This window comes from Girardinichthys multiradiatus, chromosome 7 (genome assembly GCF_021462225.1).
Source record: "Girardinichthys multiradiatus isolate DD_20200921_A chromosome 7, DD_fGirMul_XY1, whole genome shotgun sequence".
Lineage (NCBI taxonomy): Eukaryota > Metazoa > Chordata > Actinopteri > Cyprinodontiformes > Goodeidae > Girardinichthys > Girardinichthys multiradiatus.
The window spans coordinates 25076873-25104701 of record NC_061800.1 but is presented as its reverse complement, the minus strand read 5'-3'; the positions used below and the strand labels follow the sequence as shown (position 1 = coordinate 25104701).

Here is a 27829-nt window from a genome sequence, read left to right as displayed (position 1 = left end):
CCTGTGAGCAGAGCTGATAATACTGTGAGCTGTGCTTGACGCTCATGTTGAAATACCACACCAAAACACAAGACATCAAACTGAAATCCAATAATACATTTTTTATTCTGTATTTAGGTTCACTATGTGTCTGCTTTGAGGCGAAGAATGGAAAGCTGACATCTGTCAGGCATGTGCTAACTGCTGCTCACCACAGTGCTATTATTCAAGGTAAAATATAGAAACATAAAGTAAGGTTGGTTGCTATCGACTGCTGTGCAAACCAAATAAAAAAACCCTTACCTTTTGTAATTTAACTTTGGTGAGGAAGTCTAAAAGCTTTCATGGGCTTTGTTGACACTTTGGCTGTTTTTGCACAAGATCAAACATTAAAATTCTGATAAAACCTCGGTTTTCACTATATAAAAATAGAAAAAAGTAAAAAGCTCAACCTATAATGACAGATCTCAAGGAGAATCAGCTCCAAGTCTTTGCTGTTCTCCCACCTTTCAGAGTTAGTTTTGACTCACTGGTCTATACCGTCCCAGGGGAGGAGACAGTATGGACCAGTGCTGACCTGAAACTTGCATGAAGACAGGCAGAAAAAACTGGATCATACTCAGGGGACAGCAATAAACAACCGCTCAAAAGTGTGTGAGCATATCCATCAAGTAGTTGGATGTAAGATTGCACTGTGTTGCTAATGTTGCAATGAATCTGGCTAATGTGTTAATTTGCTAATGCACACTTAACCAGCTAAACATGATGCTGAAAAATGGGGTCTCTGTCATTGTGCTTTTCTGCCACAGTAATCAAATATCACTTCAAGGGAAATACAACCTCAGTATTCCTACCGTTTCTCATGCCATGCACAGAACAGTTTGAAGCTGGAGGAGCTTTGAATGCTCATATATTATTCCATCAAGCAGCAGCATTGTCTGATTTGTGCCTAATTTATTCTTTAACATGACAATGACCCCAAACATGCAGCCAGAAATTAACTATTTCCAGTCAAAAGAAGAACAATGAATTCTGCAACAGATGGTAGGTCCCGACAGAGCACTGATCTCGGCATCAATGAGTCAGTAAGGGATTACATGAGGAGAGGGAAGCAAGCGAGACTGACTAAATCCACAGAAAACTGAATAAGTTCTCAGAATAGCCTGGAAACCAAGCAAAGATTCTGCAGAAGCACACCAAAGGGAAGTAGAGCTGTTACACGTACTGTTCTTTGTAATGCAATAAATGAACAATGAACAAGTATTTGTCCCTTAGAAAAAGAGGACTGATAGGATCAATAGAAACACAATTGATCAAATTTGTAGTAATCAGATCTCAAACCACTTTTTAAGCACAAATGTGAGGTCTGGTCTAGTTAGCAGAAAATTTTCTTAAATAACGTTTTTTTTCCACTTAAGGGCAGCAAATATACCCATCATCACATTTCCTGAAAAACAAACTATGCATCTTTACCATTCACATATGAAAATGTAAAAAAGTGGTTTGTATTTTTTTTTAAAATAAACTAACAAAAACTCTCAGAAATGCTATAAGCATTTTATTTTTGAAACTGTCAGCGATCCTCAAGCTTGCCACTGCCCAGTCACATTTTTTGTTTAGAGATTAACGGGACAAGACCATATGACACAATCATTTGCCATTCTATTAAATATTCTTGAAATGTTTAAATGTTACACACATTTTTGTATTAACTGCGCCTAAACTGACAAGTTTCTTTTGAACTTCCATCCAGTTAACTTGACACTCCGCTTTAGTGCACTTCTTGCCTATAATCAGTTACCATTTACCCCAGCAGGAGAGCAGAATCCATGAATAAATTTTATTCATGCGGAAAAACGTTGAGAAAAGAATGACAGAAAAAACAGCACCTCGTCCACATCTCATCTTATGGGTGTGATGTTAAGGTAAAAAGCCAACACAATCCAATACCAGCTGCAAGTTTTTTCAGATATAAAAACAAAAAATTCCTTACAATTATAGTAGTAACTAACTAGTGTAGCAAGTTTTTTTTTCTCCTCTGCATTTCCAATGCAGGAACCTGGACCAAATCAGACAAAAGCAGATATAGTTCCAATCCGAATATTGCCCTGCTAAGGAGGTAGGACTTCTGGATGAGCCCTAACCTACAAATGGTGCTTTTTAGTAGGAGGACGGCAAACATTTCTAACTGGATAAATATCCCCGGCATTTTACTTCAGTCATCTCTCTGTTTATACTGTTCTGTAGGTCATTTTTTCAGTTAACTTTAGATTCTAAGAGAGGTACTGTTTGGTGTTAGCAAACAGCCCTTTTTAACCCAGTCATCCATTATGCATGTCATAGTGTTTTACAGAATTTGCATTCAAATACAGTAATAAAATACGCCAACCTTAGTAGAAGTATTTAATTAAAGGAAGTGAAGAGAGAGTGACACTCCCACCAAAGGCTTTTTAAGAGATTTTAACCATTTGTTCTGAGGTAGAGATTACATCATTTACAACTCTAGGATTGTTGATCACTTCCCAATTTGAAGTTTGAATGGAGCAGAGGCTGCAGCAGAAGATTGGTGTGTTATTATAACTTCTCCTGAGTTAGAAGGTATTTTAACTCAGTTTCAGAACTTAACCGCTATGAATCTGTCAGAAACGATTTCTTTAGATTGCCGATTGTATACCTGATTGGAGCTTTCTTTTTTTCTCTTTATCTTTCTGGGAGTCCGAATCGACAAAATTTATTTAAAATGCACTCTAGGTATGCATTTTCACACATTTTCACACAGTCGAAACAAACAGGCTTCAGGAAGTTGAGAATAAAACCTAGTCCAAACGCACCTTTAGTCTCATTTGACTAAAACACACAGTTCCAGGTAAAGTCGCAGCTGCATTAATAAACTAGCACTTATATTGGTAATGATGTTTTTTGTTTTTTTTTCCTGGCATGCCTGCAAAAATAATTGTTTAGGTTGTAGACATATCAAATGTTTGTTATGGAGATTTTGTGACCCAAGGAACTACTCTTTACTGTGGTTCTGTAAAAGTAAGCTGTGGTGAGGTTTTTCTTACCACCCTTACCATATTGCTCACTGTCTGGTAGGAAGGTAAACCAAGGTCCATGTCCTGTGTTATGTCGCAGTTCTAGTTGCCTTAAACTGTTGGCATGGGTATATGGGCAAGTTTAAGTGAGACAAGGTGAGGTTTTCTAACTTATACACACAATGCCTTACTTGCATAGCATGTTCTTTTGTCTTTCCCATTGTTAAGAGTGGCTAAGATGAATGAGCTTCTTTGTGAAGTTATAGTTATAACTTCACAAAGGAGCACTTATATAATTGTAAGTGGGGGCAGGGATTGTAGCAGCAGTGATTCTGTAAAAAACAATAATCTTTCCATCCGTTATCTTCCTGGGTGGTAATCTCAGAATCTCAAATCTCAGAAAGCCCACAACCTCCAATACTCATAACTCATTCTGGGGAATCCAAAGGTGTGGTCGGGCCTGAAAGGGTATGCTGTTCCTCCAGTGAATTCTGGGTCCACCTCAGATTCTCCTCCCAGTAGGACATGTCCAGAAAAGTTTAGAAGGGAGGAAACATCCCAAGGTCCGAAATACATCAACAATATTTCCTAACATAACTTGTCTTACAAATATTTCTTAACATGGATTTTTTTTCCCTCTACTGAATAAATTTAATCATATTTTAGGTTAGAGTTTTAATTTTTTTCATCATGAGACTTTGCTAGTGAAATAAAATAATAATTAAACAAATATTGTTGCAATAAACATATAAAGAATAATATCAACATTTAAAAATATTTTGTTTCTTACCTTTATGGCTATTATAATAAACAGTGGTTACCTCTCATTAAATTTATGGCATTTCTATAAAACATTAGCCTCAAAGCAAATGAAAAAAACCAACATTTGCAGTTAACTAAAAGCAGCATTGAGTAAAGAACCAACAGCGGTACAGCTGTCAAAATGAAAATTAAATCCAGAGGTACCTCATTTTTCAAAAGTAAATATTATATAACATGCTCTATGTGCTTTTTCACTAAATCTAATGCATCTATTAATTAAATTCAACTACATTACAGAGCGATGCACCCACATGTTCCGGCAATAACACATGTAACTGACTGAAATGGAAATAACAGAACAGCAGGAACAAATGTTAATGGCTGAAACAACGTTTGACCTACCGATGTACTGGTTCCACTCTGGATCCAGGTCAGCTTGGTTTGCCAGGCAGCCCTTCATCACATTTAAGCAGTAATTCTTGCAGGGCTTTACTCCTGGCATACCACGACAAAAGGAACAGTACAGCATTTTTGTTAGCCCTCGTATACAGGCTGGGGTGCTGTTTACCTGCAAGGACACAGAGTTCAAAAGCTGTCATTAAAGTCTGGATACACAGTGAGACTGATTATGAGAACAAATTCACATTCAAATTCATAGGGGTGTACACACTTTTGTTGCCAGCAGTTTAGACATCAATGGCTGTGTGTTGAGTTACTTTGAGGGGACAGCACATTTACACTGTTATACAAGCTGTACACTGACATCTTTACATTGTATCAAAGTGTCATATCTTCAGTGTTGTCCCATGAAAAGATGTAATAAAATATTTACAAAAATGTAAGGGATGCACTCAGTTTTGTGAAATACTGTACCTCCTAGTCCTTATCATATCTCTATTTAGCAAAAGTTGGTGATACAAACAGGCAGGGTGGGTAGGTAGGTATCGGGTCCTGCTGTAAAATGAGCATCTCCATAATAAATGTTCTCATCAGAGGGAAGCAAGAAGTGCTCTTAAATTTGCTGCCAGAGAGCTGCACTGACTTTGGACTTGATAAAACACAGTGGACCAACATGTCCAGATGGCATGGCTCCCCAAATCATCACATTTGCTCTTAAGCAACTTCGATTATATGTATCTCAGACTCTGGGACAGCTATTTCTAAATGTAATGCAAAATTTACTTTTATTTAAACAAAGGGCTTTGGATCATTTAGAAACCATCCTGTCCTTTCTCTTAGCCCAGGCAGGACACTTCTGACATTGGCCTTAACACAATGACAGTAACAGTTGTAGCCGATGATACCTCTGTGTGTGGTGGCTCTTGAAGCATCAACTCCAGCTACAGTCCACAGTTTGTGAATATACCCCAAACCCTTGAATGGGCTTTTCTTCTCGATGTTTTGAAGATGTTATCCCTGTCGCATGCATTCACTTTTCTACCACATTTTGACATTCACTTAAATTGCCAAAATATGTGAATGCAAAGGGGATAGCTGTTTTTAAGATTTTTTGGCACAAACGGCCATTATTCATTAGTAGCTGGACAAGAAGTAGGGCAGAGAGAGAAGGAGCAGACATGCAGTAAATGGTCTGGACCCTAGAATCGAACCCAGGGAAGTGTGTCAAGCACTGAAGCCTCAGCATGTGCATGCTCTACCACTGAATCACATCATGCACTATAAAAATATTTTTTGTTGGCCTTAAGCAGTATTCTTTTCAGAATGACGGGCCTTCATTTGCTGTCAGCATAATCATCAATATAACATATATTTCATTTCCAATTGAATCACTGAAGTAAAGTATACATTCTAATTAATGTAGAAGGACCTGTATGTACTTGAACGTTTGCTTGTAGAACGTTTGCTTGTAGTTTATGAAATGATTTCCCTGGCAGACTGATAACCATGGCAACAATGTCTGGATTTATGCACATTTTTCTGTCTTTTTAGAGGGCTAGAAGAAAGCAAACACTTATAGCACACTGAGTGAGTGGTTCTTCCAATCAGCTGATTCTAATCAAGCTGTTTTCTGAAAAAGAAATGCTTTAAAATAATGTTTGAGAGTGTTACAGACTGTTAAGCAGTAAATTGCCTTCAAAATTACACTTTAGACGGTTTTAGTGTTTAATATAAAATAATGTGAGTTGGCTACAGATTGGGGGAAGATTGAAAGTGAGCATTTTCTTATCATGTTAAATAGCTATGTCTAATTGAGAAAGTCTAGCAAAAACAAAAAAGGATTCACTGCAAATGTGATCAAAGTACTTACAAGCCAAATAATAAGACAATTTAAAAATAAGCTTTACTAGAAGGTTTGTAACATTGCTGTTTTGTAGACTGTATATCAATATAGAGATATCTGAAATGGCCAAAACACAAACACTATATCAGCTGAAATTACGGTATATAAAAGATAATACTGGTAAGTTTTTTATTTTGATGTCAATACTCAAAGGCCCAAATGCTTGCGGTGCTGTTCAAATGATATCCAGTGTGCTTGCAGCTATTATCTCTGTTCTGTGAAGCAACAACCAGCTTTTTATTCAGCATTTCTGAGTGTGAAAACTTGCCACTCAAGATTACAAGCCGCTATGCTCCTGCTTTTGTGTTGTTCCTTTAAAGTTTCAAAAGGAACAGATGTATATTAAGAGTCTTTCATGTTTCTTGAGGAAGAGATGCATAACCAACTAATGACATTAATTTGGCTTTTGTTGTTTTCCACAGGAATTTACTTGTTGCAGTTTGTTTTGGTCAAATTCCTGTGTCACATGAATGCTTAGATGATGATAAAGAGGGTTTTGTTTAACATTATGCTTTTTATGTTAAGGCTGTGTGACTTTGCCTTCTTGAGAAGCGTGGGCAGAAGAAACACGAAAACATTTGCTGCTAAGAATTTAACATCATTAAAAGGTTAAATGGCCCGGCACAAATAAAACTCAAAGACGGCTGCTGGGGAACTAACAAATCTACAAACTAACAAAGAAAAAAACATGCAATTTCAATATTATTGTTGATACTATATGCATGATTGGCATGCACAGCCCGAATTCAGGGCTCTAGTCAAAACGAGTATTCAATCTACACTCCTCACATCTACTCAAAAGTTCTGTGGATGTAAGTATTTTTCAATTTAAGCTTGTGCAAAAAAAAAAGTACAAAAACATAAACAGAAAAGTAACAACTTTAAATACAGGAGTATAGCTCCTGAATACTGCATTTATAAAAAATAATGGATAAAATAATGTAAAAATTCTGAAAGTAAATCCTTTTCTAAGTTGGACACAGCTGTCTAACTGACCTTATAGGAAAAACATTCTATGACATGGTGAGGTTTTATGCTTGTGCAGGAATTAATAAAAATATCAGATGTTATAATGTGCCTCAAAAACAAGATATGCTCCGTTTCAGTTGGATTTAATCTGTAGAAATTATTTGTTCAATCTTTGCGAGGATGTCTGTATATTTCTGCATTCCTTTTATGATTTCCAGTGATGCAGACACAGCTCTAAAATTATTGGGGTGTATGTGAATGAATCATTGTTTTATTTTAATACAAACATGCTTTTACTATATTTATAAAAAAATTCGAACATTTCATCCAGCAAGTTGAAAGGTATTTTGAATGTTAATCGGAATTGGCTAAGATCAATTTTGGTAGACCAGCATGTCACAAAGTTTGGAGCTCAGAAATGTTCCCCCAAATCTTTGATTGGTCGATCTGTAACAATAAACTGAGACAATTAGTGCAGTCTAACCTAAATAATGACAGAGAGAGAAAGCTGTGAACTAAGATTTTAAAAACAATCAGGATTGATTTTTTGTTTCTCAGTATTGCAGTGTTCACTGTTCAGTATCGTTGTTTTTTTTTATATCAATTTTTGGATATATTCAACCAGATTTAAAAGAAAATAGAATTAAATTAAACTGTAAAATTTTAAATGACAATTCTAAAATGGATTCATCCAGTGATGTAAGAAAAACAAACAAGAAACTGAAAGAAGTCCTTGTTCTTATTAAATAAGTTTTATATGTTATCTGTAAAAAAATAATTTTGAATTATTAAATTATCATTTTAAAGCTGTTCACAACTGAAGAACAATTCACACCTCTTACACCTTTTCACATTTTATTATGTTTTCTCTTCAGTGTATTTTACATAAAAACTACAAAAACACAAAGTAGCACTTAACTGTGAAGTGGATAGAAACTGATTACTGCTTTTCATAATTCTTTAGAAAGTTTGGAGTGCATTTGTGTCCTGCCCCCATACAGAACTACAATAGGATGGTATAGATCAAAGCAATTCCATGCTTATGAATGTCCTAGTCAAAGTCCAGACCTAAGTCTGAAAATATACTTGAAAATATATGTTCACAAATGCTCTACCCCAAAAGACATGCAGGTGTTGGTTCTACAAAATATTGACACGGGTGAATTGAAACCAAATGCATGCTTTTCAGATTTCTATATGTTAGATATGGTTATAGCTTAATTTATTTCCCCACCACAATTACTTTCTGACAGTCTTAAACACAGAATCTAAATAAAATATAACTTGTGGCTGTAACAAGGCAAAACGCGAAATAGATACAAGAATTTGAATACTTTTGCAAAGCACTGTGTTTGGGCTGTAGCAGCGTTTTCTTTGCCCTCTACTGAGTTATTTTTCTTCTCACTTCTGCATCAAAAAGAAATAAAAGTTCAACATCACCCTCTTTAATTCAGTGTGCTGTAAATCTCTGGAGCAACAAGGATGGTTGTCCCGTCTTGGCGGCACCGTGAAAACAGTCGCCTCCAGCAGGGTGTCTCTTTTCATTATGCTTTCCCTCAATCTGTCATGATGAGTTTATACACTGCGGATCAAAGGGTTGCAGTCCCAGACACCTGACCTGGATCTCAGGGTCCCACTGAAATGTCAAGAGGTGAAGTTGGGACATGCTGACTTGGAAGAAGTACAGGGTGTAACCCAGTAAACACGTGCTAACAACACATCTTCTGCCACTGCTTCTAAATGAGCCTCACCACTGTTACTGTAGAGGGAAGGGAGGCTGAAGCGAAGGAAATATCTTTTAGGTTCACTGAGTGCACCATGGTGAGGACAGCTTGAAATGAATTCTGGATTTTGTAGAGAAGAGCAGAGTATATGCCTCCTCTTTTCTGTCTGTCTCTTATAATTGAAGGTTACAAAATTTTCACAATCTGATTTATCTGGTTTAACTGTACAGAAGTTCTATTATTATTTATCATAATACTGATAATTTAATTTAACTGGTAAGAGGAGAAAAAAAACAGCATGGCTGGCAGTGTATTAAGTCATTGCCTCTTATAATCCTTAAGAGGGCTTTTAGCAACAGCTTTGTTGTTGCTGAATGTGAATAAATCCAAAGTTTAGCCTTTTGCTTTTCCTATTATATAACTTTGTACATGATCAGAGCTGCAACATTCCCAAGGCTGCAGCACCAACACTATATTGCATCAAACTGAAACTGACTGCAACAGTATGATTAATGGCTTGTTTATGCCTTGTGAACAAATATTAGGCGAGAGAGCAATAAACTCTGATAGCAGAAATGCTTTTCTCTTCACTTTCATTGTCGGGCATCTCTCCTGAGAAATCCGCATACCCTTCAAACCCGTTTTCTAGACAGTGACAGAACTGGCTGCGGCTGCTTTGAGCCTCTCATTTCCTGAAGATGACTACATAAGGAGCATACATTAGTCAGAAAGAGTGCAGGGATTCATTGAGAAGGAAGTTTTTTAGTGTGCAAGAATTTGTTTAGGATGGAGTTTTAATTTAATTTGAGCTCAGATGATAAATAGATTTCTCCTGACTGAGAAGCCTAATTCAAATTCAGAGTGTTATAAGTGACAGGAAAAGAATATTTCCGTTTTTTTTACAGTCAAGTAAAATTTTAATTCAATTAAACTGTTAAGAAACTTTACCTTTGACACTCTCTGGGCCACTTCCCGGCCTACAGAGAGCCCCTGGACGAATGTGCGTGCAGCAATGAATGCACGAGTAACCTGAGCCTTGAGCTTCCTGGGCACGTCTCCAAATGGCTTGAGCTCATCCGTGTATTTACTGATACACTCCAAATAGTCCTCAGTGATGACATACTGAGAGTTCAGCAGCGTGAACATGCGCTCCAGCAGCCGCGACCAGAAGTCATTAAGCATTTCCTCCAGATTAACGTTCCCTCCTGTGTAGTAGCGCTTGAGCTCGGCAAACAGGTTCTCAAAGACCTCCGCGTTCTGCATGTAAGGTTTGCCGTAGGTCCTCACGAACATCTCATTCAGGGACCTCTCCGTGTTGTCCAGAAGCTCCAGGAAGAATTCTGGGTACCAAAATAAAAATATAATAAAAAAGGTAATGTCAGATTATCCTGTGCAAACATTTACAAACAGAAAAATACAGAAATGCAGACTCGGTGGGATGACAATGAAATTAAGTATTTGCAAAAAAGAGATCTGATCATGTTAATTGTAAAAATATACAGCACCCTTCGCAGTTATTGCAAATCCATGGTAAAAACATTTAAAAGCAAATCGCAGAACTTCTCAGTGTGTATAATCTCAGACTGAGAAATTTGGACGTTTGTTTTACAAAATCCCTGGTGCCACCACTACCATTTCCCTATCAACCCCTATAAAATAAACGTTACTGAACCATTTTTGTAATTCATTCTTGCCTTTTAAAAAATGATCTGAAAGCCCCAAAACATTTAATTATCAATCCATGACTTCTTGTTTTCTTTTTTAATAGTTTTTCTTGTACTTCTTGTTTTCAAAGGGTGTAAGTATGATGTGGCATATTGGCCAATTTATCTAGACCACTCCTCAAAATGGGAAAGATGAGGATCTGTTTCTTTATCTTGCAAAAGGCCCTGGGAACTTTGTTATAATGCATGGCATCGTGGACTACTTGAAACACCAGGATATTTTAAATAAACATGTGATGGACGTTTTTCTTGGGTCATTGAGCTCCCAGCTAAATCTTATAGAAAAGCCATGGTGTGAACTATAGAAAACAGAGTTTATTAGAGGACCATTGACTCTAGGTTATCTAGAGGGGTTGTGCAAACAATGGTCAAAGATCCCTTTCTCTGTATGTTTCAACCTTTTGAATTATTATAGAAGTAAAATAAGCTGCGTCATATTGGCAAAAGGAGGTTGTACAAGGTCCTAACAGCAGAAGTTTATAATTATGGTACACATTATTTCATATAAAAATGTCTATTTCTTCTCATTTTTTCATTTACTACCTCCAACGTGTCTGGAGGGCACAGTAACCTCGGGAAATTGTTAAGCTTGGAAATGGATAAGAGATTTGTTGATCTTTAGGTCCACATTTTACAGTAATATGAGCCCTTTCATACATTTATACAATGTAATAGGTTCAGAATTAACAGTGTTTTGTCTATATCACACCTCTTAACCCCACATAGAGGGTTCTCCTATATAATATTATTTCCAATATATTTCAGGCTGTTATATAAAATCCAAGGAGTTATCTTTAAAGGCCATCTATTACACACTGCATTCTGCTTTATCAACACCACTTATTGTTTGCAGCAAGAAATCACAATCATGATATTTTAAAGCCAATCTCTCTCTCTATCTCTCATGTCTGTCTGTTCTGGATTTAGATAGTTCTCTTAACAAAGACATGTACACAAAATCAGGAAGAGAGAGGCTAAATATGACCCAAGATCAGGATCCTCACAGATAAACTTTGAGGTGGAAACATTATGCTTTGGGTGGGTTTTTTACTAAGGGTACAGGAAGACCTAATTGCATTAGGAGTCTGCAAAATCTTTGACAAGAACCTTTTTCTCTCAGCTTGAACACCGAAGATTTGTCTTAGAGGTTTCTTTGAGAATTATAATTACCCAGGACATACTGCCTTCCCAACATAGTAGTGTCTAAAGAAGAAGCACATTATGCAGTGGCCTAAGCAGCCTCCAGAGCTCAGTTACAGAAACTCTTTGGAAGGAACTGAAGCCTAGAGCTACCAAGTGGCAACCAAGAAACCCAACAGATTCAGAACACGTCTGAAGTGGAGTGGGTCAAAATTCCTCGTAAGATGTGTGCAAACCTGCCGAGCAGCTACGACAAACATCAAACTGCTGAGCACACTAGCAAATGTTTTTTTTGTTTTGTTTACCAAGTCATGTCCTGCCTGTTATTTCATTCCCTCACATGGGAATAACATTTTAACTGTCATGTGGCATGCTATTTGTTAGATTTGGTTGATATTGACTGAACTTAGAGAGGGTCAAGTTATTTGTCTTTGTACATTTCTACAGATGGTACTCCCAAAAGTTTCAGCTTTATTATCTGAGTTCCTCTTCCTGGTGCTTTTATTTAAAGATTCGCATTTTCTCCCAGACTCTCATCTTTACCTCTCCCTCCAAATCTGAATAGAGCATCCACAAATAGATAGAGCTGTTTTCCATATTCATACAACAAAACATCAAAATGACAACATCTGTGTTTCATTTAATATGGGGAGCAGCTTAATGTTTTATAACACTGATACGGTCTGCCTGGCTGTCCCTGTTCTTTGTCCACTTGAAAGCATCATAAAACATTTTATCACAGCTTCCTTCCTTTCTTGAAAAAAGACTTTGGGCAAACTGAGAAGAAAATGAAAAGCAAATGCATTTTTTCTTTACACACACACACACACACACACACACACACACACACACACAGACAATAGCACAGATTTTAACACACTAGCAATAAAACCAGAACATTGGATAGAGTTAGGTTTGATTGGATTAATAAATGAGGGTTAGTGTTCCTGATGCAACTCTAAAATGTTTTTCTCATTCTTGGGGACCCCAAGGCATTCCAAGGTTAGACCGGATATATAGTCCCTGATTACCAGTCTAAATGCCTAACCATGGATGTCCAAGTTGAGGCCCATATGCCAGTAGCAGCCCTCAGAATGGTTTTGTGTGGCCCTTACTACAATTCAACAAACACCAGCACAGGTAGTTGATGCCACTTGACACTTTTAATGTTTTAGGTTGAGGTTTTCACAGAAAAATAAAAAATCCTCTACAAATCAAAATTGTTAGGTACAACACAAAGCATTAGTCTTTTTTTTAACCACACTTTCATTTTAGCTTCAAAGGAAGTAAGACCGCAAACATCCAGTGACATTTATTAAAAAGCAGAAGAAAGAATGACACATATCCTGTTGTTCTTCAGAAAAGACTAAAAATGATTTTTAGACTAAGAAGATAGAAACCAATTGATCAAAAAAAATTAGGATGCTATTTGCCTTTCTATTAATAACGCAAACGTGTGTGAGAGCCTTTTTATGCTTTAAATCTGCATTTACAATTTTTATAAAAAAATAGAAAACATTGTTCATTTTAGTAAAATATTGCGTGTTTGGTTTATTGTTGAGCAGATATGAAAATATAAAAAAGAAAGTCATATCTGCATATAACTTATGCTGGGGAAGAGAGAAATACTTGTACAAGAGACAAAAAGAGAGCAATAAACACCCTAAATATATTGAAAACTACATATGCACTTTCTTTTGTCGCTGTTTTTTTTGCAACTTCAACCTCCTTTCTTCTGGCTTGGCACTGGCTAAAGTTACACAGAAGAGACACGATAGTACTTAGGTTTCATTAGTATTTTTTTCATATTTTGAACTTTTGGCTTAGCTTTATGTCTTGTAGATATTCTAGACAAAGAACATTTTCATTTACGATTAACAGCCAGTGGTAGGTTCATTCATACACGACTCTTGCAGCGTGGATACAGAGGGGTGAACATCTCCTGCTCTGACTGCAGCTGGGAGGGACCACTGCGCACCACATGCCGGTGCTTTAGGACAGGAGCCCACTGTTGCAGCCGCTGCTCCTTAAGAGGATTAAGAACAATATGCGCTGTCAGTTCAGTCTCCAAAGTGTCCAAAAGCAACATAAAAATGGCTAGATTTGTCACCATTTCCTCTTTTTTGAAAGAGTTTCTAGAGTGCTCACTTCATATATGGTAAAAAAAAGTTTATGAATTGGCTGACCAAACAGTCTTCAAATAGTCAATTATGTCAAAAACACTTAGCAACCCAAGAACTACATCCTTTCTCACTTCAAAATGACTCTCAAACATGAAGAGTGTCAAGCTAAAATCACTCACTTTTATATCCAAGGAAAATAGTAATACTGTAGCTTAAACTTATTTCACCTGACAAAAATCACATCCTGATAGCAATTGAATAGCGCCTTATGTGACAGACTTCATCCATCTATCCATCCACTGTCTATACCGGTTGGTTCTTGCAAGGTCTTGGGAATGGGGGCTGGTGCCTATCTCCAGTGGTCTTCAGATGAGAAGCAGGGTACACCCTGAACAAGTCCACCACTCCATCACAGGCTAACATAGAAACACAGAGCAAAGACAACTATGCACGCACACAATCATAGGTGGGGGGCAATTCAAGAGAAACCAGTTAACCTTATAACCCCCTAAACAGTTATGTTTTTGGACTGTAGGAGGAAGCTGAAGTACCCGGAGAGAACCCACGCATACACAAGGAGAACATGCAAACATGAAGAGAGACCCCAGGCTGAGACTCAAACCTAGGACCTTCTTGCTGCAAGGCAACAGTGCTACCAACTACCAAAACTACTGAAAGATGCCAAATTCATATGCAATAACAGAAAACAAAACCAATCTCGCCATTTAGGTTAAGTTAATGTAACGTTTAGTCAAATAGATATTAGTTTAATTGATAACTGAGCTACATTTCTGGAAAAACACAATGGCCACATACTGTAGATGCATGAAGTCATCCCGCAATGTTTGCAGCAAACTTCACCCATTAAGTGCCCTTCAGCCGTGTCAAGCCTGGCTTGGGAGGTGAAGTAGGAAAAGGGATGCTGTTGCCATGTGGGGGCTGTGTTCGTACTGCAGCAGTGGGTGGTGAAAATCAGTAGTTTTATAATATTTTATACATTGTTTTGGATCAGGATATGTAACGCCAAGCCATCATGCATCACTATACTTATTTTGATGTTTAAAAAATAACAAAAAACTTGTCAGCTTGAGCTGTGATGCTACTTTACTCATAATCATCTGCTCCACAAAACATATCAAACTTACCTTACCAATTCTGGCAGTCTATTTAAGCTGTAAGCTTGCTGCATCACACTGCATGCCATGCCTCGCTGTTGCTGCGGCCCACCTGTCTGCTTCTTTTCAGCCCCTTCACCACCACCCCATTCCACTCATGGGCTCCATGGGTAGAGACTTTCTCTTAATTCCCTGGCAAGCCAGGAGACATGTTCAGCAGATGGAGATACTCATCACTACGGGAAATGTCGAGCAACATGGACATGGTGCAACGAGCTCTGAGTGTAGACACCAAACCTAAACTTATTCTATATACTTAAGAATATATATATATATATATATATATATATATATATATATATATATATATATATATATATATATATATATACACACACACACCCAGGTTTGGACAATGAAACTGAAACACCTGGTTTTACACTACAATAATTTATTAGTATGGTGTAGGGCCTCCTTTTTGGGGCCAATACAGCGTCAATTTGTCTTAGGAATAACATATACAAGTCCTGCACAGTGGTCAGAGGGATTTTAAGCCATTCTTCTTGCAGGTTAGTGGCCAGGTCACTACGTGATACAGGTGGAGGAAAACGTTTCCTGACTCGCTCCTCCAAAACACCCCAAAGTGGCTCAATAACATTTAGATCTGGTGACTGTGCAGGCCATGGGAGATGTTCAACTTCACTTTCATTTTCATCAAACCAATCTTTCACCAGTCTTGCTGTGTGTATTGGTGCATTGTCATCCTGATACATGGCACCGCCTTCAGGATACAATGTTTGAACCATTGGATGCACATGGTCCTCAAGAATGGTTTGGTAGTCCTTGGCAGTGACGCGCCCATCTAGCACAAGTATTGGGCCAAGGGAATGCCATGATATGGCAGCTCAAACCATCACTGATCCACCACCATGCTTCACTCTGGGCATGTAACAGTCTGGGTGGTACGCTTCTTTGGGGCTTCTCCACACCGTAACTCTCCTGGATGTGGGGAAAACAGTAAAGGTGGACTCATCAGAGAACAATACATGTTTCACATTGTCCACAGCCCAAGATTTGTGCTCCTTGCACCATTGAAACCGACGTTTGGCATTGGCATGAGTGACCAAAGGTTTGGCTACAGCAGCCCGGCCGTGTATATTGACCCTGTGGAGCTCCCGACGGACAGTTCTGGTGGAAACAGGAGAGTTGAGGTGCACATTTAATTCTGCCGTGATTTTATGTTTTTTGGATACAATCCGGGTTAGCACCCGAACATCCCTTTCAGACAGCTTCCTCTTGCGTCCACAGTTAATCCTGTTGGATGTGGTTCGTCCTTCTTGGTGGTATGCTGACATTACCCTGAATACTGTGGCTCTTGATACATCACAAAGACTTGCTGTCTTGGTCACAGATGCGCCAGCAAGACGTGCACCAACAATTTGTCCTCTTTTGAACTCTGGTATGTCACCCATAATGTTGTGTGCATTTCAATATTTTGAGCAAAACTGTGCTCTTACCCTGCTAATTGAACCTTCACACTCTGCTCTTACTGGTGCAATGTGCAATCAATGAAGACTGGCTACCAGGCTGGTCCAATTTAGCCATGAAACCTCCCACACTAAAATGACAGGTGTTTCAGTTTCATTGTCCAACCTCTTTATATTTCTCTGATGTTCTCTGATGAATAATACAGTTCAGATTTAACCTGTCTAAAGTATTTTAGAGTATGAACTAGAGGTGAAGTTAAAAACAAGTCAAGACTAGAAAATTTCGGAAGAAATTTAGACGGGGCCTGCCTCTTGGTGCGTGCTTCTCGGACCGGAGCTTGCTATTTTTATTAAAATTCATTGTCTAAGCTATTATCAGCTTAACAGTCTTCAAATAGTCACATTTAATTGAAACTGTTACATGTTAGTGTCGCTCTGTTATACTAATTGCCTCATACTGCTTTGTAGTACCTGGCCTGCTGGCTGGTGCCCTGTGAACACCAGTAGGATTGGCTCATCTTTGTGGCCATGGGACGGCCTTTTGAATCTGTGTACTATGTAACTGCCAGGATTTTATCTGAGTCAGCCTCTTGAGTAGACTAATACATTTCCCACAACTACCACCTTTTTCTCAAAGTAAAAGAGGCAGAAGGCAGTTCAACGGAGGTAGGTCACATCTCAACCCCACATGAGAAATGCACATCGCAGCCAATTATTATAATTGTCTAGACAAAAGTGCAATGGATTTAAAGTGGTCATTAGCTCTGAGCAATGCAGGTGAAGAAGAAAGATATAACTCTCCATGATATTTCAGATCACACTGGATTAGTTTTATCAAGAGCACAGCAAGAGAGAGCATGTGTCTTTTATGGATGCACGAAGCTTAAAATAATGTGCTAACTTGAATGAGAAAATTTATTTTTAGTCACTACATGCAAACTTAGAAGGTAAAGATTCTAGCTGTTCCTATATCTGTTTATATGAGAACTGCTTCTGATTTATCACATGCAATTTGTCTGAAATGAAGTTCCTATCTTGTCACAATGAATTATTGTCCATTTTCACATCTCATCAGGTTCAGTAAGTTTTAAATGCGTGCAATTATTCCTCTGGGGAACTGATAAAATTAGCTTACCTTTTGCTATACTTTTGTAGCTTTCATCAGAGGTTCCTTTTGTTTTACATCCAATGTAAAAAAAAAAAAGGAATAAATAGGATGAACTGAGGTATTATTATTATATGCAGATTTTTATTAGTTGTGCCCAGTCGACAAGTTTTTTTAATAGGATCAGTCAGCATTACTGGGGGATGTGCTTTATGAATAATGGCAGCTTCAGTGAAAGGTTCACACTTACAAATAAAAACTCTAAATTTAAAATAAAATCAATAATTTTTAAATAAAACAAATCACTAAATATAAGCAGTTTATTCTTAATGTCCATGAGACATTTATGTAAGCTGTCCCTAATTTGGAGTGATTAGAGTGAATAATTATTGCACGTTATGAATAGTCTGACTGAATCTGAAAGCATGAGAAAACAATACATTGTTAATTCAATTCAGTTTATTTATATAGCACCAATTCACAACACATGTTGTCTCAAGGCACTTCACAAAGGGTTTGGAATGGTGTAGGGTTGTTGGGGAGGTTAGAATAAACTACTGAGTGTTAGAGTTTGGGCATTTTAGAATGGGCTATGTGTAGGGGTACTAAGTTAAATAATAAACTGATAAAGTGTGTCCATGTAGAGCCCACTGGTGGCCATTGTTATACTAAAAACCACAAGGATTGGGACACCTCTCTCTGTCAGACTGATTATAACCACTGGAAAAGAGAAGGGGTCATACAGGTAGCAGAAATGGAGGGTGTGTTTGCACCTCAACCATAACTGAGCCGTTTTAGGCTAAACCTGACTCCCCCTTACTCCATCCAACAGGGAGGGAGGAAGGCAGAGGTAAAAATAATTGGAGAGTGTTTTTTCCTGTGGCATTGTGTGATAGGTGGGTAACTTTAAAATGGGCTAAGTCAATTCAATCGAATCATATAGATTTCAAGTCAGGCACATACATTCCAATTAATAACTAACCATTGAACAGTGCAGTCAGATTCAGTTATTTATTCAAATTGGATAAAATATTTTTCTATCTAAGGAAACCCAGCAGATTGCATCCAGTCAGTGACTTGCAGCATTCCCTCCTCCCGGATGAGCATGTAGAGACAGTGGACAGTCACTGGCGTTGATTTTGCAGCAATCCCTCATACTGAGCATGCATGTAGCGACAGTGGAGAGGAAAAACTCCCTTTTAACAGGAAGAAACCTCCAGCAGAACCAGGCTCAGTGTGAGCGGCCATCTGCCACGACCGACTGGGGGTTTGAGAGAAAGAACAGAGAAGGAAAACAAACACAGAAGCTACCGCATTAATTAGCATTCATGGAGACAATTGTGTTTGAAAATGTAAAAAAAGACAAAAAAATGTGGAAGCCTTTCATAAATCTTAACACATTCACAATTAAGATGTTTGACCAAATTATGGCTTTTGGAAGATGCAAATGTGTTTAATAATCTTGGCATGCCAGGAGCTCATAATATTTCACTGACAAATCTCAGTTTGGCACTGAGTCCTCGCTGTGTACACAAGGCTGTGCACAGGTTTTACAGAGCTTTTCTTTTCATGACAAAAAAGAAAGCCTCTGTTTCTGCGCTTCAATGGAAATCTATTGATGGATGTTTTCTGTGATGGCTAAGATATTGGCAGTCTATTTCTACAATCTTGAAACACAGTATTCCTGTTTTAAATTTTTCAGATATTGAATAAAAATAGTGAGATTTTTATGAATTTGAGGAGAAAGGGAGAGCAGTAGTTACAATGTGAACCAGATTACAAAGGAAATAAACCAAATGAGAAAAATGATAATGTTGGTACTTCATGCTTTTTTATTTCTGATAGGATCTTAATCATCTGTAAATGATTCTGTATTTGCATTAGGTCTTACAAAATAAAAAAGTGATTACACCTAAATTAAAGCCCTAAAACTATTATATTAACAGATACAGAGCCTTGTAAAGGTATTGTTATCCCTTTAACATTTTCACATTTTGTTATTTAACAACCACAAACTGTATTACATTTTATTGGGATTGTATGTGACAGATAAACACACAGTAGCACAGATAACTGTGAAGGGAAAGGAATATGTTTTTATAAATACATATCTGAGAAGCATAGCGTGGATTTGTTTTTAGCCAAGTATAATGTTCGTTTAACCTTACAGTTATGCACTGCCTTGTGTTGCTCTATCACATAAAATCCCCAAAAACTGTATTTACATCTACTATGTGAAAATGTTGAAGTTATATTAATACTTTTTCAAGGCAAAGTATTCTTACCCAGTCAGATATTTCTGACAGCTGTATTGACAGAACCTCCATATCTGAAGCCAGAACTGAATAAACTACAAAAATTATATGCTGTAGAGTAAACAGCTGTTATTACCACCAACGCGCTCAGTGTTCTCTGCAGGACTCCATCCAGTCAAACGAGGAGCCCATCACTCTGCAGGTGACAGTTAAAAGCGCACAAAATAACACATGCAACTTGGTTTTCCACCCTTTTGAGGTTTCATTGCTGCACACGAAATAAGCTATTGTGCCACACTTTAAATTCCACATGGCAATCATAAACTGGGTGATGAACTAGTTAGTCTAAAATGAGTTTTTCTGAGTGCAAGACAGATAGTCCTTTTATTTCTACATTTCCTTTCGTTAATATCTGAGGCAAACCTACCGCCCAGTCACAACATAGTGGCACATAGAAGTACAGGCTTTAAATGCACTACTATAGATGGAAACATCTGTGACTGAGTGAAGACAAATACAAAAGGGCTGAAATAATGTAAAGAAATATCATCATTATTTTTCTTAAATTAGAGTATGTATCAATATAAGTTCAACTGCCTAGTTACTTAATTAGAAAATGTATTTTCACAGGTATGAGCTGGTTTTATTTCCTAATTCATTACCTGCTGCAGACCACTGTAACATTGATCTCATTTTAGAAAATTAAACATTAATTCTAACTGGGAAGTCAATGTAGGCCAGTAACTTAGAAGAAAAACTTTTTTTATATAGCACAACACTCTCTTAAAAAAGATAGTGGTGCCAGTAAATATCACAGTTAAACCTGTTGTTCCCTCTCAGTTTTGCAACAGACTTTGTGTCGTCACGTTTGTCAATGTCATATATACAAACCCAATCAGCTGATTAACATGGTGAATTACAACCTTAAACGGTTTTAATAATAATGGCCAAAAAAACATATTTGTTCTTTTCTTTTTTTAAGTATCTGGTTGCTGAACTCACATTGCTCCTGACTTCTTCCTCCTCACTGGATAAACCACCATATAAATCTTTACTTTATAAACTTAAACTCACACTAGAGACTTTGCTATCATCATTTATACCCTGGATGGCCATTTGGTTATGAAACTTTGCCTTAGTTTGGTGTTACATACATAACATCACCATTCATCAGCAACTTCTGGCTACGTTATCAGCTACCTTGAGCAAGCTTTTTCTTTATTAATTTTGTGCATATTTCTCAATTTCAGGTAAGAAAATATAGCTGCAGTATGTCTGGGGTGAGAAAGTGGACAAGTGGGTAGTTCAAACATTCACACAGCTGCACTGGGCTTTGGATATGTTTCTATGTGGGGATGGCCTTGTAAAACCAAAAAGCATGCTCTGCTATTATAACAAATGGTTGTCAAGTGAGGAATATGTGTGGGCTGCTTAACTGCTATGAACAATTGAAGACTCATCAAAGTCTGCACAAAGAGATTAACATATACACAGACAGTACATTAACTCTGTGTAGGTGGAACTCCAGAGTCAGGTGCTAAATAGATTACAAGGGGCATCAAAATAACCTAAGAGTGGGGTTTTGTTTAGGACTTTATGTGCTCTGGAGCAGTATTGAGGCAAACATGAAAAAATATTATGAAGAAGAACAGAGAGAGAGAATAAATTAATATTGCAAAACTAATATTGCAATGATTCATTTCAAGCTAATTACATGCAGCATTAACAATGAGATTAAATGTTTATCAAGGAAGCATCTCACATATCCTAAACAAAAATGTTGTTCAACAATAGGATTGGTTTAGCTATGATTGCCAAGAGCAATATTTAATTAAGTTAGTTATCTAAATTACCAAGTCAGGGCACCACCTGGTCATCAGGAATAGCCAAATAGCTCTCAGTCTTTGTTAATTATTGTTGTAGGGTGTGTTTGCACTGTCCAGAAATGGAGGGTGCAAACACACCCTCCATTTTTGCTACCTGTATGACCCCTTCTCTTTTCCGATGGTTGTGATCAGTCTCACAGAGAGAGGTATCCCAATCCGTGTGGTTTTTAGTATAACAATGACTATCAGTGGGACCCTTTGTGGGGTGCCTTGAGACGACATTGTTGTAAATAAGCGGCGTTTAACTAAATAATCTGAACTGAAACTATATGTGTAGTTATGCTGCTATAGGCTTAGGCTGCTGGAGGACATAATGGCCAATTCACCCTCTTCGCTACATTCTCACACTACTCTCCAATTTTGCATTATTTGCTGTTATTTCAGCTTTTAACCATGTTCTCTCTATTATCTTCCTAGAAGCTACACCTGGCCTGGCTCTGAGTCTACCTGTGACAACTTTCTGGAGATGGGAATCGTCTGAGCTTCTGCTGGCAACAACTTAATGCTCACCCTCTACCGATGATCCACATAGCCCTGTCTTTTAGTGATTAACCCTTTCTCTCTCCTAGACATGGAAATTGACTGAGCTTTTACTGTAACTAATTATATGTGCTCTCTTTCAGACTCTAACCTTGAAAACTGGCTCAGAGTTTATCTGTTCTTTCTTTCTAGGTGAAACAACTAAAGGAGCTACATCCATTAACATTTACTTTTCCTTCCCATAGAAAGTACTTCTGGATCAGTGCTCCTATGTTCTTTTTGTGTCTCTGCTCTGTTCTCTCAAACCCCGAGTCGGTCGTGGCAGATGGCCGCTCACACTGAGCCTGGTTCTGCTGGAGGTTTCTTCCTGTTAAAAGGGAGTTTTTCCTCTCCGCTGTCGCTACATGCATGCTCAGTATGAGGGATTGCTGCAAAGTCAACGCCAGTGACTGTCAACTGTCTCTATATGCTCATCTGGGAGGAGGGAATGCTGCAAGTCACTGACTGGATGCAATCTGCTGGGTTTCCTTAGATAGAAAAACTTTTTATCCAATTTGAATAAAAAGCTAACTCCGACTGCACTGTTCAACTGTTAGTATTAATTGGAATGTATGTACCTGACTGTTGTGAAGTGCCTTGAGACAACATGTGTTGTGAATTGGCGCTATATAAACTGAATTGAATTGAATTGTATAAATACCTGCTTGGTGAGGTTTCATATTACAGAACAAAGTATAAAGGAGTGAATTTGAGTTCTCAAACAGCATGCATGGCATACATATACAACATGAACACAACTTCTCTCCAAATACAAGAATTTATCGACAGAATATGTTAAAAGTTAAAATACTTCAGTCAAGAAACTCTTTAACTGAGCTAGTAACACTTATATTAACCACTAAGTAAAAAGAATATGGAAAACTGTATTAAACTACAAAAAATAGTATAAATGAACACATGAGAATAAAACTGAAACTAATAACCAATAAAAGGATGCAGAGGTGTCACAGTTCATTGTGAATATGTATGTTAAGGAATCAGGGATTAGTTGGAGGAATTGGGAATGAGGCTAAATTATCATTAAAAGCACAACAGTGACAGGTGTTCAAACAACCAGTCCACAATGCAAAGCAGAAAACAAAACACCATTCTAATAAAATGTTTCAAAAATCATTTGCTGAATTAGAAATCAATAAGTTTTTGGGAAAATCAATTTTTAATGGCAAACCGTTTGGCACCTCAGGAGAAGGATGCAGTGCTTCGCCAACACCGTTTACAGTATGGGTTGGGAGCTGCTGACCTCGCTGAGGGACATTATCGGGTGGTGGAAGGAGTACTTCGAGGATCTCCTCAACATCGCCGACACGCCCTCCCAGGTGGAAGCAGAAGAGGGGACTCTAAGCCGGACTTGTTCATCTCCTGGCTGAGGTGGTTAAAAAACTCAGAGATGGCAAGGCTGCTGGGGTAGATGAGATCCAATGTGGGTTCCTCAAGTCTCTGGATGTTGTGGCTGTCATAATTGACGATCCTCTTCGATGTCGCGTCACGGTTGTCTGGACTGGCAGATCAGGGTGGTGGTCCCCCTTCATAAAAAGGGAGACCGGAGGGTGTGTTCCCATTAAAGGAGGACCACAATCCTCAGCCTATCCGGGAAGGCCTTACCATGGTGTTGGAAAGGAGAGTCCGGAGGAGCAGTGTGGTTTTCATCCTGGCTGGGGAACACTGGACCAGGTCTACACCATTCACATGGAGCTTGAGGGTTCATGGGAGTTTGTCCAACCAGTCCACGTCTGTTTCCCTGTGACGTTAAGTCAGACCTGTCCACAGTGCATGTTGGACTCCGGCAGGGTGCCCCTTTGTCACTAGTCCTGTTCATAGCTTTCATGGATGGGGTCCGGTTTGGGGAGCAGCAGATTTTGTCCCTGCTTTTGTGAACAACGTGGTTCTGCTGGCTCCCTTCAGCCAAGACCTACAGCATGGACAGGTGTGGTTTGCAGACAAGTGTGAAGCTGCGGGGGAGAAAGGGTTTCTGCCTCAAGTGGAGGATTTAAGTATCACGAGGTCATGTTCACGAGTGAGAGGAGAATGGAGCGAGACATTGACATACTGCCGCACCATTACCAAAATAGCTGGAAGATGTGTCTAGGGAGAGGGAACTGAGACTGCTGCCGTGACCCGATCTCAGATAAGTGGGATACAACGAGTACGAGTATGATTCTTAATGTTGAGTTAACTAGCCATCACAGTGACTGACTGACTGGAGTAATGGATAGCCAAGATGGCGGCGAAAAATGGATATGAACTTGTAATTTGGTGGATGGACGACAGGCATGCTGATGTTGCATCCAAGATTAGCGGTTCAGACAACAACAATTTAAAAAAACAGTCGCTCCGCTATTTAGCAACCCCTAACAATGTCCCACATGTACCCCTAAACACCACTACAATACAACCAATACCACTAATACAAATATTAATGTGTGTAAGAACGCTGGCGGATAGAAAAAATGTTGTAAACAACGCGAAACTAATGGTAGCTACCATCTTAGCAATAGCAGAGCTTTAGCATTATGGATAATGGATAATAGGATAATAGAAACACAATTTAGCACAATTTTAAGGACTATGCGGACATGGACATATATTAGGAATGTTAGTGAGAGGAGAGGAAGGGACACGATAAAACGGAATACGTTTATGTTAACCGACTACCAGTGCTCAAACCACTTAGTGAGATAGTCTGAATAACCGATAGCCGCAGCTCCTGCTTGCTACAACCAAACACAGTTTAATCAACAAAACAAAGCAAAGCCCAATGAAATAAAACATAATTAAAGCTGCAAGCAGCCTTGAAGGCCCTCGCACCTGAGCGCAACTTGGCCTGTGCAGCCACCGCAGGAGCCTGGCATTGCCGGCTGCATGTCACCAATGAGGCCGCTGTTCAATTGCAAATGTCACCACTAAGGGGGACTGTGAGCAACATGTCCATCATTAACTCATAATCATGTATACTACATTTGAAGTGGATCCGATGATGTATGAGGGAGATAAAGTACTTGAAATGTCATAGGGGGCACTGTAGATCCAAATTCCAATGTAATCCAATAGAGCTGTTTGGGGTCTGACAAAGATCAACCCTAATCAGTTTGGAGTAAATCGGACATTCCTAAAGGAAGCTGCACTCACTTGTTTGTTTGTGGGTGGGGCTAAAATGCTGTCATCAGTTCACTCTGTCAACATGACCATCATTAACTCATGATCATGTATACTACATTTCAAGTGGATCCGATGATGTATGAGGGAGATATAGCCCTTGAAGTGTTCTAGGGGGCGCTGTTGATCCAAATTCCAATGTATTCCAATAGAGGTGTTTGGGGGCTGACAAAGATCAACCATATTTATTTTGGAGTGAATCGGACCATGCATGTGTAATTTAGACCCAAACGTATGGCTGTAGCGTGACATCAGAATTCGTCACGCCGCCACAGCCACACCCTCAAACTAAACCAGTCAGTTACTTGGGACAGTTTCACATTGATTAGGTGAAGAACATCAAAAATTGACTCTCTAAAGCAAAACATGACATGTCCTGTTCTCAGGGGGCGGGGCTTCGATGATGTCAGCATCTGATCAGTGAATATTGTTCAGGGCCAGAAGTAGATCAATCTCAGAAGGTTTCAGTTCTCTGTGACTTTCTTTGTAAGAGCTATATCAATTTTGTCTTTTAAAGCCAAACGTATGACCATGGTGTGATGTCCAACTTTGCCGCGCCACCACGGCCACGCCCTTATATGAAAAGTCACTGTGCTTCAAACCAAGTTAGACCCACTAGTTATCAGTCACCTGACACAGTTTCAAGTTGATTTAATGTAGACAGCCAGATAGCAACCTTTCCCATTAAAAATAGTAACTTCCTGTTCTCAGGGGGCGTGGCTTTGATAATGTCAGCATATGACCCCATAGGATCGCCGGGAACCCAAAGGTCCTCCTTCATGCCAACTTTGGTGTGATTTGGCGTTTCTTTAAGAAAGTTATTGCATTTTTTCACTTTGCGCGCGAACGCCATTTTCATGCCACGGTCCCGCCCCTAAACATGCGTCTCTTCTTGGAGAATCTTTGACTCAGACTCTTTCTGCAAAAGCTCAGACAGCCAGGTTCAGGTGCTTAGTCTTATTTTTGTCCGGGATACCTTCAACGAATACACAAACAGCAGATCATACTTTACATTGGATCCAAAGCTTTTCTTCAAAGATGAAGTCTTTTATTTGGCCAGCAAGATCAAGATGTTCACGCACATGTGCTCCCCAATGCAGCTTCTGGAGAGCTGCGGGCAAAGAGAAAGAACATTGATGCGTGCTGCGTTTTGTAGCTCTATTCCAGCTATGAAACTCCTCCCTCCTGGAAGTTGTCATGAAAATGGGGTTATACTGTGCCTTCTGGGATTCAGAGTTTTTACCAGTGTCTTTTGTTCTCTCTGTGTAGTTAAGACCTTGTTTCATCCCATGGCTGGGCCCAACAACATTGCTGTCAATGCAGACAGACAGTGTATGGAATAAACCCTGCATAGGACATCTTTTTTGACTACTGTGACTAAAATATGGAGAGTGGCAACAAATCTCGAGGGGAAAAAAAATAGCCTCGGGTCATGCATTCGAGTCCCGCTGCTGTAAAGCAGGCCACCCAATCCCCACCCCCACCCTTTTCACCCATCAATAAGGGAAATGGGTGGTTTTCAGCAGATATGTACTGTCCTGTTCAGTGAATTATTAAAATAACATTTATTTATGCATGCTTTCACATGTGCTTGAGAATCGTATTATAATGGTAAAAATAAAAAGAAAGGATAGGCTGTATTTCAATGATTTGTATCAAACTGTACAAATATAGACAATGCAATTAATTTAATGTTTCTGATGGGTTTAGGTACTTGAAAAACCCTAAATGTTTTATGCTATATATACATGGAAATATTATAATCTACCTATTTCCCCACAAATTTTATCTACAGATGATTAGTTTGTAATCTGATGTTGCAAAATATCTTATTTCTCTGCAAAGCATCCAATTCCCACTGCTGCAGCAAACTGTAATCAATTGTAATGGCCCCAGATAATTACTCTTTATTTTAGAGGTTGACAGTAGGTGATGATTATAGAAACCTTTGTTAATTCTACATTACAAAACATGGGGCATTTTCAGTTAGATTTGATTACATTTATCAATAATGGAGAACACTAAAGACTAAAAAATAACTGCTATTTAATAAGACTACTGGTGCAACAATTATTCTAACTCCTGCAGTTCATCCTTTGAACATAGAGCAACACTTTTTCTCCTATAACATTTTAAGTTTAGAGTTCACACCACTGCTTTCTGCTATGCTTTCTCCACTGGTTCTCTGTTTGCTTGCCTCCTTTTACTCCTAACTTTTAAAAGTACAGAAAAGTTTGGTTGAATTACTTTAAGTCTGAGGATTTTTTCTGAGGATTTTTTTCAAGAATCTATTTAAATCACTTTTAAGTGAAGGATTAGACAATGTTAGGAGCACCTGCACTTTTCATGGCAACATGAGCTAATCAGCACAAGATGCCTCCCCTTTCCACACATGACTACGACAAACTTATCCAGAAAACAGCAGTGATTCATCAACATGAAGTAAATGTGGAGGTAAATGCTGGGTATAGAAATGAAACAACGCTCCAATGTTTTAAAACAGTGATAAGACTGACAGACAGCTAACTAGCAC

The 27829-nt window shown here is 38.5% G+C and overlaps 1 protein-coding gene across 2 annotated transcripts in view; it reads right to left on the bottom strand.

The window, feature by feature from the left end:
• The window catches only part of LOC124871935 (glypican-6-like), a 120562-nt gene that overhangs the window by 51008 nt on the left and 41725 nt on the right, over window positions 1-27829 (bottom strand). For both annotated transcript variants that reach the window (XM_047371568.1, XM_047371569.1), the window contains exons 3-4: window positions 9717-10108; window positions 4176-4341 (exon numbers count right to left, since the gene is read on the bottom strand). In XM_047371568.1, coding sequence (XP_047227524.1) covers window positions 4176-4341; window positions 9717-10108 — 558 coding nt within the window. The remainder of the gene's footprint in view (window positions 1-4175; window positions 4342-9716; window positions 10109-27829) is intronic.